Here is a 23,101-nt window from a genome sequence, read left to right as displayed (position 1 = left end):
TGGCTGTGTATCTACAACACCCAAGATTAATATGTGGTTGGATAGTCTAGGGCTTGGCATGGTGCAGAGCCTGGGTGGTTAGTTTATGGTTCCATGTGTTGTCTGAATGCAGGCACTTGGGTTAGAACATTGTGCGTCGTTTATAACTGCAGAGAGGCAAGGATTGGCTAAGTAAGACTTTGGAGACCCCCCCACTCAACGCCAAAATACACACCTTAATCCATTGCGGTGCTGAGGCTTTAGTTTATTAGAACCTGCTACAGTGAGGAGAAAACAAAGGAAGAACGGTCAATTTACATTACCAAAAAGGAAAGAAATGCGCGTGAAAAAGTAACAGCAGGTTAATTATGCTTTACACGTCCACTCCCATTTTTTTTTTTAAATGTAGCATACTGTAGTATAAAAAGAAATAAAGCAGCAGGGTTGTGACACAGCTACTTTCTTTGCATCTTGCAGGACTGATGAGTGGGAACGTAAGTCCCGTCTGAATCCAAGCCTATGTTGTTACCCACCTGGCCTAACCTGACTTACTCTGTACCTCCCCCTAACTGGGTTTTTGCTCAAGCCAGAAAACAGTGCATGAAGGCAGACAGGAAAATGCTGTTCATCCCTTACTGCAGTGTTGTTCAAACTTGGCCACTTTAAGATGAGTGGACTTCAACTCCCAGAATTCCCCAGCCAGCATGGCTGGCTGGCTGGGGAATTCTGGGAGTTGAAGTCCACTCATCTTAAAGGGTCCAAGTTTGGACAACACTGCCTTACTGGAATATCGGTTGCATTCACAACACACTACATGTTGGTAATTTTTTGTGGCTTCAGGTGCCATATTAACCCAGCCGAGCACGGTCAGCTGATACTTCTACCCACTGGGTGAACCTGCCCCCCTGAATTTCCCAAACCCAGGTTCCAGTTAATCAGATTTAGTGCATTATTATGTGAATGAAGCCCCTCTAGTTTTCCTTACTAGGAAAAGGGAGAACAGAGGCCTGATCTTCCCAGCATCAGCCATGAAGAAAAGGCTGGGTTCACTTCTGTGTCCCTCACTGCCTGGACCAGCCTTGTGGTGGATCTCAAGCACACACACACATACTCACACCAACCTGCTCCACCAGGAAACAGATAGCAAAGCCCAACAAGAACCATTTTCCCTGCACTAGTGGAAGGATCCTGTCTTACGCCTTTGTTTAAAAACAGAACCTCTGGTTCCAGGGATTTGATCTGGCATGTCTTGTGGCAGACAGAGAAGCTGTGACAACGATTTAAGGCAAATCTTGCAAAAAACAAAACAAAACCGCACCCCAATAAAGTTTCTATGCCTCTAAAAAAAAGGTAACAGGCATTTCATCAGTCAAATTGTTGACTGACAAGATTTTTTTAAAAAGTTGGCCAACTTGGGCCACACAAGTAGGAAAGAGGCAAGCTGGCGAGTCGGCAAGCTGGCAACAGTGAAGTGGGTTTTTAGTTGGTTTTTTTTCCCCTGAACAAATCTACAGCATTTAAAAAAATGTCTTTAAGCCTCCTGTGAAGTTTTAGGCCTTTAGGAAAAAAAACAAGTGCTGCATTTTGATAGGATGGTAAGAACAGTATCTGCCAAATCAGAAGGCAGGAAACGCTCCGAGCCCAGCCACGCTCACCTTCTACGTCCATACGGTTAGCTCCGTGAAGAGGTGGCATGGAAAGGGGGGGCAGAACATCTCGTCCAACTCGGAGGGGCCAAGCCCTAACTACTACCCCCTCTTGGAAGGCTGCCCCTCCCCGCCAGATCCCAAAGAATAGCTGGAAGCGCCAGTGGGCCAAGGGCGCACTGTGAGTCTCAATCGAAAGGGCAAGTGGCCCACTTGGAGTTCAAGCCCCGGAGTCCAGAGGGACCGGCTTACGAGTTGAGAAGCGAGTTTAAGTCCAGATCGACCATGGACGAAAAGCTGTCCTCGGCGGGAAGGGCCCCCAAAAGGCCATTGAGGAAGCTGTTGTTGGTTGAACTGCCGCCGCCCCCGCTGTCCCCGTTGCCTCCAGGCTCCCCTCCTGCCCTCCGCTGGCTGACCAAGCGGGTGATGGATTCCGGGTAGGTCAGCAGAGTCCCCTGGTTGTCCGGCAGCGCCGAGGGCCCCGCTCCTTCGTTGAGAAGCTGCCGGAACTCGGTGGTGTTGATGCTGTCCAGGCTGCTGTAGGGCGCGTCGTCCAAGATGCCCCCTAATGCATCCCCGCCTTCGAAGTGCAGGTGCAGGAAGGCGTCCGCGATGGTGGTTTCTGTGTCCAAGGTGGAGGGCTGGACTTGTGAGGAGACACCCAGGCACGATAACTCCTCCATGTTCACTGTGCTGAAGCTGGAGGTCACAGCCACTGGAGGCGGTGGGGTGGGATGCCCGGGCCCGACAAAGAAGCCGGCGGGAGGTTGAGTCATGGCCTGGGGCTTCTGGGCCGACAGCAGTGACGCCTGCCCCGATGCTCCCAGAAGACCTGGTACAGCTGGAGAGAAGCAAACCGTGTCTTAATAAAGAAACTGGGCTGCGGCCAGAGCTAACGAGCAGCGTTAGGGCCTTTCTCCAAAGTCTGAGACCGATTAAGAGTTTCAGATCCTGCACGAGCGATGGCCGAAACCTGCTCGGCGTGCTTAAACCTGGGGAAAAGAAGTCATGTAGGAAGCGAAGCACTTTTGTGCTCTCTCGCAGCAGGAAAAGAGAACTGGAACCAAGCGGGGGGGAGACTGCAAGGAAACCCATCTTAGAAGCGTGTCTCAAAAACAGAACAAGCCGTACCTCTGCTGGAACACACCCGCCGGGCGTCTGCTTGGACAAGTCCCTGCAGTTTTCTTGGCAATGTTTTTCAGAAGCGCTTTGCCTTCCTCCCAGGGCTGAGAGAGGGGGACTGGCCCCAAATCCCCCAGCTGGCTTTGTGTCTGAGGCAGGACTAGAACTCACAGCCTTCTGGTTTCTAGCCTGGGGCCTTTAATCACTCCACCAAATTGGCTCTCTTGTTGTTCCGTGCAGAAAGAACATACTCCCCTCCCCCAAAATACATGGAAAAGGTCCCTTGGAGGAATGTTCATCAGCTGGGCACCCCCCAAACAAGCTTGAAATCAAGATCACTTTCTCCAAGGCAACTCAACTGGCTACAGAATCCAGTAACTCAGGACCCTTCTGCCATTAAAGTAGGTTTGGGGTTAAACCTTTCTGTTTAAAAGCATTTCAAGAGTTAGGTTAGGACAGTGTTTCTCAACCTTGGCCACTTTGAGATGAGTGGACTTCAACTCCCAGAATTCCCCAGCCAGCCATGCTGGCTGGGGAATTCTGGGAGTTGAAGTCCATTCATCTTAAAGTGGCCAAGGTTGAGAAACACTGGGTTAGAAGGATGAAAGGAGACAGCTCGTGAGGCATTTCTTGTGGGGGACCCCATTTCTGTTCTGGAGCAAGTAGGGGAACACGAGGTTCCAGGAGAAAAAGTGACCTGGAGTTAGATCACGCGGGTACAGTACATCTCTAAGATACAAGAGAGACAGGACATCACCAAACAGTTTGAAAGAAAGAGGAAGATCTTAGGCTGCTACTCTCTACTTGTATACTTAACCACGCTGCTGGTTTACAACATTTTCCAAACTCTTCCAAACATCTTCTGCAGAGACAGAAGATATCTGGGAATGGGATGGGGAGGAACTTACCGCTGGTATTAGGCCGTACTACCCCATGTTTCGGAACAGCAATGCGGCGTGGAGCTTGCGCTTCCGACGCTCCTACTGTTGAGGAAGAGAGAAGACAGGTAACCGTGTATCTCAGCTTCAGAAATGCCCGCCTTTTTTTAAAAAAAACTTTATTCCAAAGAGCAATTCCGGCTGCTTTGAAGTGAAATGGGGTTTGTTGCAACCGCTGATCCTTTGACTTGTCTTGGGCTGAAATCTGGAATTCTTCAAGAAGTTCTCGCGGCCTCCATTTTGCTGCTTCCTTTTAACACCCCATTGCTAAACCTTTATTTTAACAGAGTAGCATCCTGACCACGTGACTCCTGAAATCAAGGAGGTCATTGTATCTCATCGAAGTCCCATCTGTTTCAATGTGACTTTCTTTGCCTGACCTACTGGACCAGGTTGGGTGCAAGCCATGCGGCTGCATTTCCTCCCCTGTGTTAACCATGGTCCGTTGTAAACCTTGGCTCCTCGGCCAATTGTACAAGCCCAACCCTTCTGCGTAGCTTATGGTACAGCCTATTAGGCCAATAAAACACAGTAATTGGTTTATTCAAACCCAGCCTCTACGCCCAAAGCGTGCTCTGGAAACGTAGAAAGACAGATAATAAATTCATCCAGTAACTAAGTTGAATCCATTATGTCAATTTTCTGTTCTGGCAGGCCTCCCCGTTGAGCAGGAAAGGACCAATCGCTGGTCTTCAGAGGTTCGGAACGGTGCTTCCACAATTTTAGACAATGGGACATGATGCCTGATGGGCCTTGTAGTCCAAACGCCCTGAAGGACGCCTGCTCGCCTGCCCAGCCCCAGCCAAATCAAAGGGGGCTCTCCCCACTTCGCACGTTAGCTCTTTCAACTGGGGCTGTCCCCCCATTTCTTTCTGCTTCTGCCACCTTTTTACCTGCAAAAGGTGTTTTCTGTACAAAGTTCTTGAAAGTCCCAAGAGTCCGTTTGCGCTTCTCCTCGATTCGATGGAAGTCGCCTGCCAAGGGGAGAAAGTGGGGGGGTTGAGGACAATTTAATTTGGAAAGGGGTGGGGATAGAAAAGGTTTCTCTTAATTATCCTGCACTCATTCAAAGGTGAGAAACCTACCATATATACTCGTGGATGAGCCAAGAATTTTAGATGCCAAAATACACCCCCAAAATTGGGTTTGGCTTATCTGTGAGTATAAGTGATGTGAGTCATCACACCTGCAGTCCTGTCTCCCCCCCTCCTGCAAAGCTATTATCCTAAATTCAAATTATTTGGGGGGGGGGATAAACTTTTCCTGGGACAAGGGCTACACTTTGCCTCTGAATGGCATGCCAAGATAGCGGGAGTATATCATAAGAAGGACAAATGTAAATTCATTTTCATTTAAACTCAACAGAATTAAATAACTAAGTCCCAGTCGTGAATGAAATACTTCTTCCTTCTGTTACATTCAAAATCATTGTGGCTGCTTCTCAAAGGGGGGGACAGGGTTAAGAGGCTTGCCTGGGGCCCTCACTCCTTAGCCTGGCTGAGATTGTAAATTGGCTCCATTTTTTTTTTTTAAATCTACTTTCCTTTTTAATTCTGCATTTGGGGGCCAAGAGGTATTTATGGACAGTGCACTTTTATACAAAAAAATAAAGGGCCACCAGAACCCACCCATGACATTTTTTTTCTTTCCAGCTGTGTGTGTGTGTGTGGGGGGGAATTCAATTCCGAGACTTGGTTTGAAGCCAAATGCGATAAATCATTTTTATGAATCAAATCAGGCCGCCCCATTGCACCCCTTCGTACAATTCGCATGTTGCTGCTTATATGCAGGAATGTTATTTCCCCCCAATTGTTTTAGGTGCCCCGGTCGACGTCTGTATCAACTCAGACCGATTTCCCCAGTCCAATTAAAATCAAATCAACCGTTCAGAGTGGATTGGGCCTGGTTTGGGCCCCCCAACCCGCGAAGCAGCTGTCGCTTTATTCCCCCGCCAGTGAAATACCTTCATCGGGGAGGTAACGGAACTCCATGGAGCCGCTGACCTCCTTGTCGGAGGGACGGCGCAGCTGCATCTGGACCGTCACGGGCTCGCGGAGGCCCTGATCCACGTACGGTGGGGTCTTGAAGACAATGGCCACCTGGCGGTGGACGTCGGCCTGCGAGAAGGAACCTTTGGCTTCCCAGGAATCCTTGAAGAAGCGGACTTCAATGTCCTCTGGAACGGAAGCGGAGACGTTGGGAAGAAATCAACCCTGTTTGGTGTTCAGAAGGCACCGAAGGGGACCCAACAGGGCTAGCGCTCTCCCTGAACGGACAAAACACTTTCAAAACACGCTCGGGAAACAAAAGTGCAGGAGAAAGGAAATGCACCCGGGGATACCCTCCCCAAATTAAACCTAGCATTGAAAGTATCGTGGACCCTCTTCTACAGTCAGCCAGCGCCTCATTGGCTGAGCTGCTGTGATGTCAGAGCAATCAGGGGCAACTGGTTTGGGCAGAAGCAGCAGAAACTTGACAGGCCTGGCCTCCCCTAGCCTCAGGACCGGGCTAGTCAGCCGTCCCACCCCATGCGCTCCAGATCTGGGCTATGTCCAGTACATCTTTATAGCAACACGCTTTAATTATCCCGCATGTCAAGTTCCCTACTCATTTTCTTTTTTTTTTTAATTAAGCATATCCTCCCCAACATTCAACGCACTTCATACACATAAATTGGGCATTACGTCCAGGGACAGCCAGACTGCTGAGCGGGCACTTAAACACCTTGCATTCTTGGGCACAGAGCTATGAACGTAGCTTTACTTCCAGCTTTTATTACTGTTCCTACAACCATTGGATTTATATCTTGGGTTTTCTCAGAGAGCTGAATCTCTTTATCCCCAGCAAGGTAGAGAGTGTGCTTGGGGCCCTAAGTCATCCACCAAGCTCCACAACTAAGCAAAGGTGTGAACCTGAATTTCCCTAATCCAGATTACACACCTGAAAAAAAAAAAGGGCATTGCATTGGTTTTCACCCCAGCCTTCCCTACCGTTAAGATCTTACCAGAGTAATTGTAAAAAGATTGAAAATGGCCATTACCAGTTACGATTTACGCCACAGTGAAGAATACAAAAATGTAGTTGAAATATACCCATTTAAAATAAACCTACCAGCTTCTCTCCACATTTACCTGTCATGTGGATTTAAAAGAAAAAAACCTGCACTGTTACAGGAAGCACGTCTGGATATCACACATTTTAATCAACGGATGGGAAATAAATGTATTCAGTTTGCATTTTAACTACATCTCGCAAACCTGTGGACCAAACCAGTGTGCTTTTCTCTCTTCATATCCTTGCTTGTCCCATGTAACGACAAAAATCCAAGCCAAGCTTGTATACATCTTTGAAAAATAGTGCAGAAAAATACTGTATAATCTATAAAGGCAAGCTATCTGCGAATACATGGATTTGGAAATGGTGCCCAAAAGGGTCCCCTTATAAGGCACCGCAACGTTGGAAATGTTCATATCAGCCTAACAAAAAGGGGGTCAAACCAAGAGGGGAAGCAGTGGTTTGAAAAGCAGCAAAAGAAAACAAAGGTAGAATTTACTGCAGCGTTTGGCAACGCCTTCCCCCTTCAAAGCAGCCAGCGAGTAAATGAGCAATCATCATCGATGTCTAAAGCACAGTTAAAAATATTTAAGCAGCAATCTGTGCCTGAGAAAAACAGAGAAGGAGATGCGAGGCTAGCTTTTTCCTACCATGCTTTTTTTATATTTTATTTTTTAAAAATATTGTTATAATATTTCACTTCAACCTTCACGTAAAGCTTATGTTAGGTATCCATTCCTTTCCCCTTTCTTTGTTTTTGCCTTGGCTCGTGGTGGTTGGTTTAGTCTAATTCATAGAAAAAAAAAAAGCAAGCCAGCGAGGGACAAAATTTTCCAGGGCTGTCGGGAGAAGCACTACCTTTCTGCACTTTGTCACAGAGAAGGAAGATTTCGTCCCCCCCCAGGCAGGTTCCCGAATTGCGGTTCACGCGGCAGATCTTCAGTTCGGCTGTATTGGGGGCGCCTGCGGAAAGGAAAACAGGAAAAAAATCCGTAAGGAGTGGAGAATTCATCTACCACATGGCCACCCTGGTATCTCTTGTGCCATGGTACAATCAGAACATTCAAGCCCATTTTTGGGGGGGGGGGTATTTGTGGGAGGGTTTTAAAGGTTGAAGGGAGACTGTAAATCAATGTTTTTCAAACCTGGCCACTTTAAGATGGGCGGACTTCAACTCCCAGAATTCTGTCTGGCTAGGGAATTCTGGGAGTTGAAGTCCACCCATCTCAAAGTGGCCAAGTTTGAAAAATGCTGCTGCGAGTGAATGCGAAACATTGTTGAAATCTGTAAAACTATTGGGGGGAAAAAGCAAGCATTTTTTCTTGTTTCGGGGGGCGGTTTAGGAGGAAAGATGGGACTCGTAAGACATCCACTCTTTTAAGCCTTTCAAATGGCAAAAAGGGAGAGGGAATTTTGTCCTGACCCACTCCAATAAGTTCACGAGGAACAGCTTCCCGTATTACAGAAACTGCCCCCAGCAAAGGGTGAGTCTAGATGACCTTTAGCATCCTATTTCCATTAATGTTTAGGGAGGGAAAGGAAATGCTGAGTTGGAACTAGAGGAAAAAAGTAAGCCGCTACCCATTCATGTGAAAACAGGCGCTACTGAAATCAATGAGGCACGCTTCCAAGAAAGTATATAGATGTATGCAGTAAATAATCCATCTTATGCCCCATCTAAAACCACAGGACAGGATTTTATTTGTTCTAGAAGGTTGCTCAGCCACTTGACTGCCCAATAACATCGCCAAGGTGGTTTGCGCAACAGAAATAGAATAAAACCGCAATGCCAGGGCTGATTTCATGACTTCAGACCGCCTCAACCGTGTCAAGGAACAGAAGCTACAATCAGCAAACCCTTTGCAGGCAGAATTCTCCCAAGGTGGTGCCCCCCCAGGTACATGGACTATAATTCCTATCTTCCAGATCATGCTGGATGGGGAAGATGGGCACAGTTGTGATTACACTGCCTTCAGAAGGCACCAGATGGGAGAAATAGCTTTTAGACGTGTCTGTTCCCAGCTCAGATTCATCTGAAGGGTCTGCAAAACCCTAATCTAGGCTAAAATGAGAGCGGGATTTGGGGCTCAGGAGGTTGTAAGAACCAGGTTCTCAGCATCCAGGGTTGGCAGTGCCAAAGTTCAGCAGTTGAATTTCAGACCAGTTTGGGGTGGGTAGTCTTCCCACTCCAATCCCCAACTTTAAACACCCAACGGAAGTGCCAGAAAATTTGATCGAGGTTGCTGCCCCCACCTTTCAAGAGTTCTCCGCCCTATGTTAATAGGGTTTTTTTTTTCTCTGTAAGCGTTCTTTGCTCCATATTCTGCAAATACAGCCACATATGGCTTCTTAAGCTAGGTTTAGGCTATTATGTCAACCCAGTGAAACAGTGTGACTGATCTTGAGTCCCTCCTACATTTAACAGGAATGACATGCCACCGAATTTAAGTCAGGATCCATTTGGAATTCTTGGCCCGATGGCCTCCATGAGGGCTAGCACCCTAACCCTGAATAAAATGGAAGTTATCCCAGCAACCAACCTGCACCTAAACCGAACCACTCATCTCTCAGGACTGGACCTGCAACTCGACCTCTTTCCCCAAACCAAGCGATGCCCTGGTTCTAGCCAACACTCACGATTGTCGTAGATCGGTTGGGAGACCACCAGAGGCAGCTGGATCAAGTGCCCCGTGCCTGTATCCCGAATCCAGACCTGGAAACAGAGCCGAACTGCATTCAGGTCGTAATCTCCTTTTAATTCCTCCATTGGCACTGAGCGAGGAAGAGGAAAGAAAAAAAGAAATGAAAAGCAAAACAAAACAGGAGATTTAGAAGACACATTCAAGAATTAAGCGGTTGACCCATGGATTGGGGAGACTGAGTTGAGTCCCCATTCAGTCATGGAGCCCACTGAGGGATGGGGGAGTTCTCCTTCTCCCTCCTCCCAGCCCTACTTTGCAGGGTGGTTATTCTGGGGATCTAATGGGTACCGTACCTATGAGCCCTCCAGAAAAAAAAGTTGAATATACAATACAGCTCAGCAATCAATTGCTATATTGCATACAAAGATTAGATGCAACAGTAAAAGAATAAAAGAATGGCAGAGACTGAGATATGCCATTGGCCAATGTTGGAATAATCTTTTTTGTTTTAAAACAAAGACTTGCCTTCGAAGCAAGATCTTCTGGACTGGCTTTGTCTATGACAGTGTTTCTCAACCTTGGCAACTTTCAGATGTGTGGACTTCAACTCCCAGAATTCCCCAGCCAGCCCTGCTGGCTGGGGAATTCTGGGAGTTGAAGTCCACACATCTGAAAGTCGCCAAGGTTGAGAAACACTGGTCTATGATATAAATTTCCAAGCTTCTTTTCTATTTCTTCTTTTCCCTTTTTTTGACCTGTTTGTTCTATTTCAATGTTCCCTTCGATGAGATCAGATGCCAAATGGGGGCACAACGCTGAAATCAGAGAGCTGGAGAAAAGGCGGCCTACACGGTTCATATTTCTTTGGCTAATAGGGTGTTAAAAAAAAAAAAGCTGGATTTGATGCTTGGCACCTCCCACGGGAAAAAGAAGTTATGGGAAGGAACCTTCGCAGCTGCCAGCCAGAGCAGGAAATATTGGTCCCTCCGGGGCAAAGACTGGAGGGGCCACGCGGCAGCTTCCCACATTTTTAGGGCAATTCCGCCCCCGCCAATTGGCTCAGCCTTCTTTACCATTGTACGGGTTGTTCCCGGTCTCAATCCGCTTGGCCACGGCCTTGTCCAAATCCCGTTTCCGCACGCACTGGATGCCCAGGTTCTGGAAGCTGGGGAGAAGCGCGGGAAAGGCGGGGTGAGTGCCCCACTCGAGAGGAAGAGAGGCCAAGAGACTTCCCATTTCTTCCTCCCCAATTCCTCCTCCTCCTCGCCCAGAGAAAAGGTGCAAAGCCCCAGGACTTGCCTGTGAATGGAGCGTTCCGGAGACAACTCGGCCTCGTAGTAGCCTTCTTTGCAATCCTTCCCCACCAGGTCGTGGGGGTGAGGCCGGTGGGGGGCCTCCTTGGTCACCAGAGAGATGCGGACCTTCCCAGGACCCTGGTAGTTGTGAATCTGGGAGCGGAAGATGGAAAGGGTGAGACAAAGGCCGGCCAGACGCATCTGGGGGTTGCACCTCCTCTCCCTTCCCCACAGTCTGGTTGGTAAAAGGGGGGGCAGTGGTTTCGTGGGGGCAGAGTCACAAAACAGCTGCCCCATCTGCACTGGCATGGTTAGCACGGCCAGACTGTAAGTGTGCTTCCCCCCCCCCCGCCCTGGCTGGATGATGGAAAGGGCTTCCAGGACGTTCTCCACCACCCCAAACATGGGGGGACATCACAGCCAGTTTCCGTTCGGCAGCATCAGAGGGGACCTGGGACATCAGTGTCTTTCTGGGCAGGCGAGGAAGAGACGGTGCCTCTCTTCCCCAGGACCACGGAAGACTGACCTTGATGGTGGGGTGGGTCTTGGTGGTGTCGGTGCTGCGCTCCCCGGGGATGGAGCCGGCCAAGCGGCCCTCGCACTGGTAGCGGAAGCGCATCCCTCGCTGCTTGGGCTGCTCGATTATCTCCACGACGGGGGCGCTGCTGGGGGCCGGCTCTTCAGGGAGGGAGGGAGGGAGGGAGGAAGAAAAAGGGAGGGAGGAAGGAAGGGAGGGAGGGGGGAAGGGGAAGGAGAAAGGGAGGCAGGCAGGCAGGCAGAGGGAGGGAGGGAGAAAGAGAAAGGGAAGGGGAAGGAGGGAGGGAGGGAGGAGTATTAATACTATACGAGACAACCCCTTTCCCAGGCCAAAACAGAATTCCAAACAAAAGCAATTTACAGTTTGGTATACTAGCTCATATTTCTAGTCCTCAGTGCCAGGAGAACGAATAGTTTATTGGTTTGATTTAAACCCCCCCAAGCGTAGACAGTCCCAGCTCCACCAGAAGCCACGGCCTATGAAAGTAAGAAACCCGAACCAAAAAGCGGTAACCAAGCTGACTGTTGGCGTTCTGGTGCATTGCTCTTTGTATGATGAGCGGGTGAGGTAGGAGGGAAAAAAATCACAGCGTGTGTGTATAAATTGCCCCTTACTCCACGTGGCTACAGAAGAGCCATTATAACGCCTTGGCCCAGGGAAGAGGGAGTAAAACAGTGCCACTGAGAATGTGCAGAGTACTTTTCTGTGCATCAAAGCAGGTTTCCTACCAATCTAGAAAGCCAGAATCCAGGTAAGGCAAGACTGGCTAGGGAATTCTGGGAGTTGAAGTCCACACATCTTAAAGTGGCCAAGCTTGAGAAACACTGCTCTACATGCATTGAATTATCACCCCCATCATGCCCAGCCTTGCTCATGGGAACTGCAATCCAGCCCACCCAGGGGGCTCCAGATTGCCAAAAGTCCCTCCATTTACGAAAAAACAGGGATAAAAACATCCCCACTGAGCTAATTTCATTTTCTTTTAAAGCATCAGGAGATAACTCTACATGGAACAAAAAGATACAAACAGTTCAACAAAGTGCTAAGAATATTCAGAAATACATAGAAACGACCCCAAATTTATCCACAGAAATACATATATTTCCAGGAAGGAGAAATACACACGGCTGTATTCCACCTTGAAACATACCACTCCAAAAGCTTTCAAACAGTGTCCCCCCCTCCTTTTTTTTTTAGTACTGACTCATCATTCCCAAATTCCTTCGGCTCCAAAGAAGAATAAATCCCGCTAACACGTTCGGCTCTACTGTTACTTATTGAGGTTTCTTTACTGCGTTTTTATATGGTGTTATTCACCCGGGGTTGCATCAGCAACGTATCCATCCACCCGTCTGTCCGTCCATCCGTCCATCCAATAAATAACAAACATGTCACATCAATCCCTGTGACTTCCCCAGTGGAGAGGGTGAGATGGATGAAGATTTGGGAGGAGAAAAAAATTGAGAAGGAAAAAGAAAAGGAGAATTTCCCCTAAGAAATAAAAAACAACTCAGTCTGGGTGGGGCACGGAAGGAATGTCTGCTGGACACAGAGAACGTGTCACCCCTCCATTCCTTCTCCACTCAAGCTCCAGACAGTACACAATGGCATGATTTTCTTCGGAGGCCAATTGGGGATTTCCCTGATCCAACCTTTGAGCAATATTGGAATTTTTCTTTCCCTCGCTCTCATAACCTGCCATTAAGTCACCAACTCAAGCCTTGGTCCAGCTGCGCTCTGCCACAAAGACACCCGTCATGCTCTCTTTCTGTTTGCTTTGCTTGGGAGCAAAAAAAAAAAAGGAAGTATTGAATTACCCAGGCTGAAAAAAACAAAACAAAACACTAAAAAGCATTCCTGCCAAAGGGAAATCCCCGAGATCTGCTGGATCCACGGTGAATGGCCATGAATGAGAGGTGCAGACGTTTCCTGGCAGTGAGATCTTTCCAGCTGTGGAACCGTCCCCCTAGGGGTGGCTTCTCCACCTCTGGAGCTTTTTAAAGAGAGGCTGGACAACTGCGTCTTAAAGGTGGTTTAAGGGGTTTTCTTGCACCTTGAGGAGGGTTGGACTAGATCAGTGTTTTTCAACCTTGGCAACCTGAAGATGTGTGGACTTCAACTCCCATGGCTGACTGGGGAATTCTGGGAGTTGAAGTCCACTCATCTTCAAGTTGCCAAGGTTGAGAAACACTGCTTAAGGCTGACAGTGAAAAGACTGAAACAGTGGCTAGCTTCTGTGAGACTAGGCTGAAGCTGCCATAGCCTAAAGATGAAGCAGGCACGTAAGCAGAGAGGACAAAAGTCAGGAAACTTATCTATGAGATCCCTTCAGGGAGGTAGATAAGGAAGCAAGTCCTTAAGGAAAAAACAAAGGACCTGAACCAGAAAAAGGAAGTTGGCCCTGAGCACATGGAAACCCTCACCCCAATCCCATTAACTTGTAAATCAACCCAGCAAGGACTTTTGGGGATAAAAGGGGTCCCAAAGCCTGCCCACTGCGGAGTTGTCTGAGTCACCTTTGGATCCAGACGTGGCTGCTTCAGTCCCTCTAGCTAGTGCCTGGCAGCCTAGTTGGGAAGGACCTGGGTAAGTGTGGATGAGCACATGTGCGTGTGTGTATGAGAAAGAGCAAATGTACCTTGCAACCAGTAAAGTTTTGCTGTTACTTTAAATTCACTGGGTCTCCGTGTATTACAAAGAACCTCTTGTGCTTCAGTGTTCAGTTGGAAGTGATTTGTGTGTATCCCTAATTATTTCCCAGCTGTTGACCAGGGCTGTGTGTCTGTCTTCTCCAGCCACACCTCTCTGGAAAACCCAGGTAGAAAGCAAGGGGGGCTGACAAGATCCACGTGCCTCGACAGGCTGTGAGTGTGTGAGTGAGTGACCATAAGCCAAACCTGGGAGCAGCGTGTGTAACACTTCTACCTTCGAGGATCTCCTATCAAACTTGAAGGAACCAGCTACCAAGAAATACGCCACAGGGTAGAGTAGCTGTAAAGACTTTGGAAAGGAAATCAGGTGCCAGGATCTGCCTATATCTACAACAATCAGAATCATGCATGCCATGATATTCCCTCTGGCACTCTACACAAGCGGAAGATGGCTTGGGAAAAGCAGGACAGGAAGAATATGGACATGGCTGAATGTTGAGGTTGGAGAAAAGGCCTGAGAACACCAGGAGCACTCAAGAAAACAACCCAATGGATCACCGAAGGAATCAACCCGGAGTTCACACTCCAGGCACGAACAACCAAGGCTCAAAGTATCCCAAATTTGGACACGGTATGGACATACAATGGCGATGGGGGCACCATTGAAAGACCCGAAGGACCAGGTTGGGGACAGATCATCCTGGAGAAGGTCTATCAATGGCAGTGTTTCTCAACCTTGGGGACTTTAAGACGTGTGGACTTCGACTCCCAGAATTCCCCAGCCAGCCAGGGTTGAGAAACACTGCTATAAACAAGATTGGAACAAGCCATAGTTTAGCATGCTGTGCAAATCAACACAGAGAACCTCAATTTCTATACATTCCTCTCATCCCATTTTTAAAGCACTGATACAAGGCGATTCTGTTGTGATTTTTTCCCCTTGAACCTCTCCCTGTTTAACTTCATCAGACGACTACAATCGAGTTCCAATATCCCCACTGAACATTTCCAAGTGCGGGGCGTGCCTGAATTATACTCAAAACCAAAACCGACTTACAATGAATGAAACTACAATTGATTTGCAATCATGCAAATTGAACCATTATACAAGAACTGCATCATTTTGCAAAAATTGAAAAAGAAGTGTATGATTTGCTTCAGGGCCCTCCACATTCTATATAAACAAAAAAACATTATTATTGAAAAATAATACAGTTATATGATTTGCTTCAGTGCCCTCCACAAAGAACATTATTATCATTATTATAGATTTAGAAGGCACCTGACTCTCAAATGACCCTGGGCACAAGTTTAAATTCCCTGAGGTTTACTTATTAGCAAGTGGCCCCTCCCAACAGTCAGACTACAACTCCCATCATGCCACATTAACACCCCTCCAAATTCGGTATTTCCTGTCAAATGCTTTTGGGGACTGACATTTTAAAAATAGATTTATATAGATTGGATAACGAAGAGGTGTTATCTGAGGAACATTTTTTTTTTTTTTTTACAGAATGGAAAGAAGTTGTGTGACTTACCATGAAGGCCCCAATTTGGTGGAAAAAGCAAGGGCAGAAGATCTGAGAGGAGGAGGGAAAAAAAAGCAGTTAGTGCCTGAAGTGTTTTCCATGTTCAGTTTTACCACACTCTCTTTAAACCATAATTGGTTGAATTAAGCCACAACGGCTGGATTTACACATCCCACGACACGATTTGTGTTAAGAATGGAGCTTTCCACAATTCTAGAGAAAGACATTTCTTGGCCTGATTTCAACAAGTTTGAGGTGAAGCGGGCCCTCGGCCAACAGGTCTTCCCTTTCAAAAAACAAAACAGAAATGCTAGTCCTCATGGTTGTCAAGAGCTGGTTTAAACCTGGAATGCCTTTTGCCAAGACAGACTATCACTCTATTAGTGTTTGTTGCATGACTAGCAACAATTGCGTTTCTTAACCTGGGTTTATATATTTTCAGAAGGTTTGCAGAAAAAAAAAAATCAGTTTCCTTGGCTTTTGGTCATAAAACCCACCCCCTCTGCCCCACTGTATGGATCTCAAGAGTGCAGAAGCTTCTTTAAGGTATGTTTGTTTAGCGCATTTCCATATCCTGCATTCCCCAATCGTGCAAAAGGCAGCAGCGATGGCTCGCCTTCAATTCCACCTCGTTTCCTTCTCACAACTTCCCTGCAATGTAGACCACCCCGAGAGGTAACAACAGAGCTCCGAATCATAGTTTGACAGGGTTAAATTTTAACCTTGTCAGCGAGCAGCTCGTAGGCTGCAAAGACATTCGCTTCACTTGCTTTGCTGGGGAGAGACAAATGCCACTTTACACCCCCTCCACCTTTCCGGAAGCAAACAAGCACCGAAAGGAAATCCAGACCACGCAATGCAGAATCTGAGACCCTGGACCAGGGGATTTTGAAAAACAGAAGCAGAAGAGTCGGCGCTGAGCCGAAAAAGAGGAAGTTCGAGAGAAACTGCACTTCCAAATATTTCATGTATCGACGAGAGGGGTCAGAGGTGAAGGAAATAAACAAACAGGGAGCAGGAATGTTTTAAAGGTTTTTTTCCCCCACAGCTGAGCCAATCGGCTGCCTCAGTTTCGCTTTTGGAAGTCGCCCAGATTCGCTTCTGAAGACTCTTCGAATGAGCTCCAGAGAAGATCACCCATGGCTTCTCTTAGATCGGTGTTTTATAACCTTGGTGACTTTAAAGATGGGTGGACTTCAACTCCCAGAATTCCCCAGCCAGCAAGTTCAACTTCGAACATCACTGGACTAGATGATCTCGGAGACCCCCTCGAACCCCGGCCTTCTACGATTGTGTGAATTGTGACGAAATGTTCCGATCCTGCCTGAGGGGGGCAGGGGGGAGGTGGTTACTTTTCAAACAGCCAAACTGTGCTTTGTGACTTGTGCTGAGAGCGGGCAATTTAAGAACAGTCGTATTATTTATTTTATTCGGTGTTATTTTGCAACCAGCCCATGAGAGCAACCTGCCCACCATAAGACTGTATAAATGCTTTCAGTTTATTACTCAAAATTGGTTACAGTTTGGCTGATGTGTTAGTGATTTGGGTTTTTTTTCCCAGTTACTGATGTTTTCTGCTCATGGACCATAATAATCTGCTTATTTACCTATACTGTATATCCACCCACCTATTTACCTACCTGTCAGCCCTTCACGGTAGGCCAGGTCATGAAACAGACTCCACCAGAAATACTGGGACTCTGCTTTATCTGTGTAGGCCAGTGTTTCTCCATCTTGACAACTTTAAGAAGGGTGGACTTCAACTCCCAGAATTCCCTAGCCAGCATGGCTGGCTGGGGAATTCTGGGAGTTGAAGTCCACGCATCTTAAAGTTGCCAACTTTGAAAAAGACTGTCTTAAATACACACCCTTGACAACTCTGCAAATTTCTGATTTTGTTCTGTTTACAGTAATGGCAGCATCAGAGATACTGCCCAAGATGCTGAAGGATTCAGATTATTTATCTTTCTTTATACGTTAGGAAAGAAACACTCGAGTTTGATAACAAGCTAAGTCAGAAACACACATTTTCTTTCTTTGCACAGGTAAACAGAGACTGTAGATCTTCTCGGGTTTGGGGGGAGAAGAGAAGGGGCCCACATTAAGATGTGCATGACGACCCACTGGACCGTACAGTCAAAAGAACGAGTCAGTTTCATCGCATTGCAGCAGAAAAGATGGGCTGAGGCAGAGGACAAGCTCTTTTCCATCTGTTGCAAACTGAGAAGGTGGTCGCCAGAAAGAGAATCACGTGCACCACTGGTGACCATGGGTCTGCTGAAAGCCACAAATTCAAGGAATTTTTAAGAAGCGCAGACCGTCCCTATCCAGATGTCCGGTAACTGTGCTAACATTAAGCAGACCCATTTAATTGTTGATACGACCGTTGAAATAAATCCAATATTTCCTGTCCCAACAGCTTGACGTTTTCTTTGGTGGATCCCCTTTGTCCACCCGTGCCAAGCCTCCCCACATTTTCCTAAGAAGCTCAAGAATCTTTGGGGTATTTTCCTCCCCTTCCTTGTCAAAGATTAGTAGTGGTGCTGCACGGCTTGCTCCCCGATCCATCTAGAGCAGCGTTTCCCCACTTTGAGATGTCTGGACTTCAATTCCCAGAATTCCCCAGCCTGCCTGACCATTGCTGAGAATCTTGGGAGCTGAAGTCCACACATCTTAAAGATGTTGGCTGGTGAATTCTGGGAGCTGAAGGCTCTGAGACTGAGAAACAGTCAAGTTCAGAAGAATGGGAAGGTGGGCATAAATTGGAGATGGAGTGGGGAGGAATATTCTGCTCAGATCATTCACCCCAACCGAGTACCTGAGTGCATGTGTGTGTGTTAAATAACCAGAACTGGATTCCCTCTGTTGAAATGACTGATTCTGTCCAAAGCAGGCTGCAGAATTAAGTCAATTTCAGCTCTCAAACTTTGGCTCCCAGCTCTGCCAACTCTGAAACTGGATCCCTCAAACATGTTTTTCTTCAATCTGCATTTTCCTGAGTGAGTTATGCCAGGCTTTTGAACTTTCCATCTCAATTCTTTGGCAACTGAGACAAGGCCTTCAGTCCTGTTTGCCAGCAGGTTGGGAAAGAGAAAAGGTGGGCCTTTGTTTTTTATCAAGTGGCGTTAAACGCAGGTCAAATATCTCTGCTGCGGCATGATTATTTTTTTGCAAGTTGGCTTGTTTTTTGTTTTTTTTGCAATGGGGGAAAAGTGACCCAAGGGGTCATGACCTAGGTAGACCTCTTTCTCCCCCTGTATGGAATCCTGGAGACTGAAATCCAACTCAGTTTGAAGTCACCAATTCCCAAAACAAGGTAGGAAAATCTGCTTTTTCCCTCACCTCCACGTCCTCCCCATAGTCCCTTTAGTTTTGGGAATTTCAGCAGACATTGCCCCCCATTGGGCTGTGAAGCTGTTGAGGACTAGAAACTGGTTCCAGCCAATGATCTTTGCAAAGCTGAATTGCACACCTGGCTGGGCTGTATTCCACATTCCTAAGATTTCGCAGCTGCAGATACACGCCCCGTCACAACAACAACCAGCCTCTTAAATCAGCCAAGCTAGCAGACTGGCAACCTTAGCTAGGTCTCTTTAGAATATTAACACAAGTTGGGTGGTGGGGCTCTGACAAGAAATTGAGATAGTACGACAACTTTGGCCAAGTTCTTGAGGACTAGAAACGGGTTCTACCCAATGATTGTTGCAAAGCTGAAGGGCACACCTGGCTTGGCTCTTTTCCACAATTCCTAATATTTCCTAGCAGAGTCTGGTTCACCAGACATGCTAAAATAAAACCTGAGTTCCACGACACACCGTATTGTGAATGCCCCCGCCTTACACGTGCACATTTTAAGCCTCGTCTAGAAAGTAGTATAACCTCAGCTGCTTCAGACCAGGTTGGGAGGAAGTGTAGGGCTTCACCAGCAAATCCTGATGCTCTCTGCCAAAAATCCAACAGGTTCAGCTTCTCCAATTGGATGGCCAGTGGATGGGACGGACTATAATTTTCATCACCCTCAATGTGACAGTCCCCTGGAGGAATCATTAAGTGAGTTTCAGCTGGTCAGTCTCCCTGACTATCCTACCTTGTTGGGCTGTTGTACGAATAAAGTGCATCTGTTTCCAGGGGAGATATTTCCTTCTTTGCACACCACCTAGAAAAGGCAGTGCATGAATTTCAGTCTTCTGAATACTTAGGGTTTTTTTTTTTTTGGCAGGAATGTTGTACGTATTAACTCCCAGGGCCTTGCTCCGTATCTGGCAGATTAACAGGCTACGTGTAAAGATAATCCCGTTTCATCTCCCTGCAGCTCTTCTGAAAACTTGGCTGCTCTCTTGCTGGTTTTGCATAAAGCTGAATTTCCTAGGCAGAAATGTATTGCATTGTCATTCCTTTGCTGTTACTTAGTTACCAATTTATTTCGTTTCCTTCGTCACTCCATTATTGATGGAAAGAGTTCATAGGTAGCTATTTTTTATTAGAGGCACCAGATAAGCATTTATATGTGTTGGAGGAATGCTTCTGTTTTAATCTGGGATTAAAAGGGATCTGTTTTAATTCCTTCCTTTCTGAGGAATATGTTCTATACTGTTTTCATTCACTGATCTTATTGCGTTTTAGCCCAGAATTGTTGAGAGTTGGGCAGCACACAAATTTAATCTATTATTATTATTATTATTATTATTATTATCATCATTATTATTATTATCATTATTATTATTATTATTGGCTTTGAGATGCAATTGTATAATCAGCAGTACAAAAAATGAATTAAATAATGATGAATACTGGCTGATATAAACTTGTGGAAAGATGGGACATTTTTTACTACTGTAATTTTATAGATATAGATACATAAATATATTTTAACTACATATACAGTAAGGCACCCAAAATCCTTGAGGGGTTGGACAGCCTCAACTGTGAATTAATTAAGTAAAGAATGCATTCCAACTTCTTTAGATATTCGCCTAAGTAACTGAAACCAGTAACACAAAAGGGTTTAAAAGAAAGGAGGAAAATCACACACATTCACACCCATGTACAGAGTCACAAACCTCAGCAATCACACAGCCCTGTGAAGAACAGAACCTCCACGGCCAGTGATAGTCTATCTGTGGCAGATTATGGGGGGATAAACCAAGGGGACATTCCTTAAGGCGACTAGCAGGCCTGTTTCCTGCTAAGCTGGCTGACCATCATCATCAGAGCCAGAAAATCAGTATTTTGGCTTCCTTCTTGTTTTTTCCATTTTTTAAAAGATGCACTCTCTGTCTTTTTATCCAAGCAAGTGCCGAAGGACTCAGGACAGAAAAGAACTCACTTAGGATAGATAAACAAACATCCCTGCTACCAAAAAAAAAAAAAAAGAAAAAGATAGAAAATCAAAGAGCATGACCTCACGGAATAATGAAACCACGAGATCAAATCAGTAAAACCGAGACATGTTTTGGCCAGGCACTTTTACTAACTCATTTGCCACTCAACCGTACTTCACTTCTGAAGGGCCAACAGCTCGAATGAAACGAGATTCTAACGGCCCAAAGTGAAAATGAGGTCTTGCCAAAGTGAGAAAACACAAGAGTTTCAAACAAGGAAATAGCTAATTATTGGTAAGGCAGAATCTTTGATAATACACAGATGCTGTCTGGAAGAAGCCAGACATCTAGTACATTTTTAACCCAGGGACTAAGCTGGGTTAAGCAAGGAGGCGTGTGTGTCTGAATCATTCAAGCCTGATTTGAGGGTATTGTTACCTAATATTTTTCATGTGCTACTTTTCAAAGTCCCACCAAAGGCGGCAGAGGCCAAGTTAAAATAATTACAACGCAACTGAACATTGTGAAGTCGTCTTCTAGGAAACAGCCCGGTCTGGAATGCTGGGACAGCTCCCAGAATGCCTAGCTGGTGTGCCCAGTCTTCTGGGAATTCTGGGACTTGCAGTTTCCCAGCGCACCTGCTCAGCATCCATTAAGGAAGATGCGAAAAAAACCCAGAGAGAAGCCTATATGTTTTCCAGGATTTTCTAGTTTTTTACGTGTAACGCCGCCTAGAGTCACTTGCCTAGGGAGGTGGGCGGCATATATACATTTGAAAAATAAATCAGTAAATAAACAAACAAACACGCAGGTTAGGAGTGTGGGAAAATCTCCTGAAGCAGTGGAAAAGGTCAAGGTGAGTCAGAGACCCTCCACGGTGTCGCCTGGGGTCCCTGCCTGATCCTTCTTGGTATCCCTCCCTGATTCCCTCCCAAACAAAAACCGAAACGGATTTTCCCCCCAAAATGCTCCTCTTGTAAATAAAAGAGGGCGGGGCATCTCTTCTGGGGGGGAGTGTGTGTGTGTGTGTGTGTGAAGGTGATGGGGGAGTCAAAACCTGTTCGTTAATCAGATTCGCCTCTCTTCCGGGGGAGGGGGCAAGGAGGGAGGCAGAAAGGAGGGGTGTGGCGGGGAGGGGAGGAGAAGGGTAAGGGGCAGAGACGGTGACCGGAGGGCCTCTTCTGGGGAGGATTAAAACGGGCTGGCAACAAGGCTTCCTCTTGAGTAAAGGACGAAGAACAAAGGGGAAAGTGGGGGGGGTTGAAAGGCTCCTCAGCCAGGCCGCAGAACGGCCAGCTCCTCTCTCGGGGGGCCTGAGGGGGAACAAGGGGGGCCTGAGGGGGGGCCAAAAGAGGCCGGGGTCTCCTCGCCCGCAGCTGCAGGTGCCTCCGGGGCAGGCGCGGAGCCAGCGCGAGGGGACGCCGCATCCCGACTAGCCGGGGGGGGGCGGGAGGCCGGGCACTCACCGTCCATGGTCGTCGAAGGCAGCGCAGCCGGGAGCTGGGGCAGGGGCTCCCCCATGGCCGCGCTAGGGCGGGTGCCCGGAGGCCTGCGGCGGCGGCGGCAACGACGCACGAGCGCCTCGCGGGCCGGGACAGAGGCCGCCGCCCGCCCCACGGCCCGGGCGGACGGGGCGGCCTCGCTTCCCTCTCGCGCCCGCCGCGCGCCCTCGGCCGGCGGCAGGAAGAGGCGACCGGAGGCGGCGGGAAAAGGCGGCGGCGGCGGCGGCGGAACGTCGCCCGCTGCAGTGTAACCAGCCAAAAGGAAACACCCTGCCCACGTGATGCGGCCGCCTGCTGGGAAGGCCCCGCCCCCGCCCCGTATTCAAATCGCGGGGGGCGGGGCCGACCCCGCGAGTCCCGAGCGCGGGAAAAGCGCGGCCCCGGCGGCGGGTGCGCTCGGCCGAGCGGGGCTGGCGCCGCACGTCAGAAGCCGCCCCGAAACGAGTCCGGTCTGGAAGCCGGCTTAGCGTGCTCGTGTGAATGCGAGCGGCGGGCACCAGCCCTGGCCGCTGCGCTCCCGAGGCGCAAGTTTAACGACCGTGCTGCGTGAAGGCGGCTTCCTAGTGCGGCCGGTGGGGTCCAGCCGCCCATCAGAGTCTCCTTCCTTGGGCGTATGAAGTCCCGCGAGGCAGCCTTTCTTCCCATGGCGATGCCTTTTTCGTTCGGCAGCAGACGAAGGGTTCTGTGAGACCTGCAAGCTCGCTGCGTCTTTCTCTAGGGTTCAGCCTGGCAACCTTTCGGGTTAACTGCCTGCCCGGCCTCGCGGTTTGCACCTACACTGGAATTCATCAATACATTATTAATGATATACCAGCGGGTCAATTGTTGCAACAGCGCAAACACGTTAGAAACACCAACATCCGGGTCTCGCTGTCAGGTGACGT

General features: G+C 47.8%; 1 protein-coding gene across 1 annotated transcript; it reads right to left on the bottom strand.

Moving 5' to 3' along the window:
• Positions 1 to 223: 223 nt before the first annotated feature.
• RELA (RELA proto-oncogene, NF-kB subunit) lies at positions 224 to 23,041 on the bottom strand. Its single transcript, XM_088137419.1, has 11 exons — positions 22,182 to 23,041; positions 15,404 to 15,445; positions 11,203 to 11,354; positions 10,681 to 10,829; positions 10,455 to 10,546; positions 9,377 to 9,511; positions 7,598 to 7,702; positions 5,649 to 5,861; positions 4,579 to 4,659; positions 3,656 to 3,730; positions 224 to 2,466 (listed from the first exon to the last, which is right to left on the bottom strand). Exons 1-11 carry the CDS (start codon positions 22,234 to 22,236, stop codon positions 1,874 to 1,876), a joined length of 1,692 nt encoding a protein of 563 aa, XP_087993545.1. The 5' UTR covers positions 22,237 to 23,041; the 3' UTR covers positions 224 to 1,873.
• Between the last annotated feature and the right edge of the window lie 60 nt (positions 23,042 to 23,101).

The sequence above is a fragment of the Python bivittatus genome, unplaced genomic scaffold (genome assembly GCF_059951505.1).
Source record: "Python bivittatus isolate LINGU-HERP-01145 unplaced genomic scaffold, Pbiv_v1 ctg000180_np1212, whole genome shotgun sequence".
Lineage (NCBI taxonomy): Eukaryota > Metazoa > Chordata > Lepidosauria > Squamata > Pythonidae > Python > Python bivittatus.
Note: the sequence above shows the minus strand (reverse complement) of the source record. Positions and strands in the feature narration are given on the sequence as shown.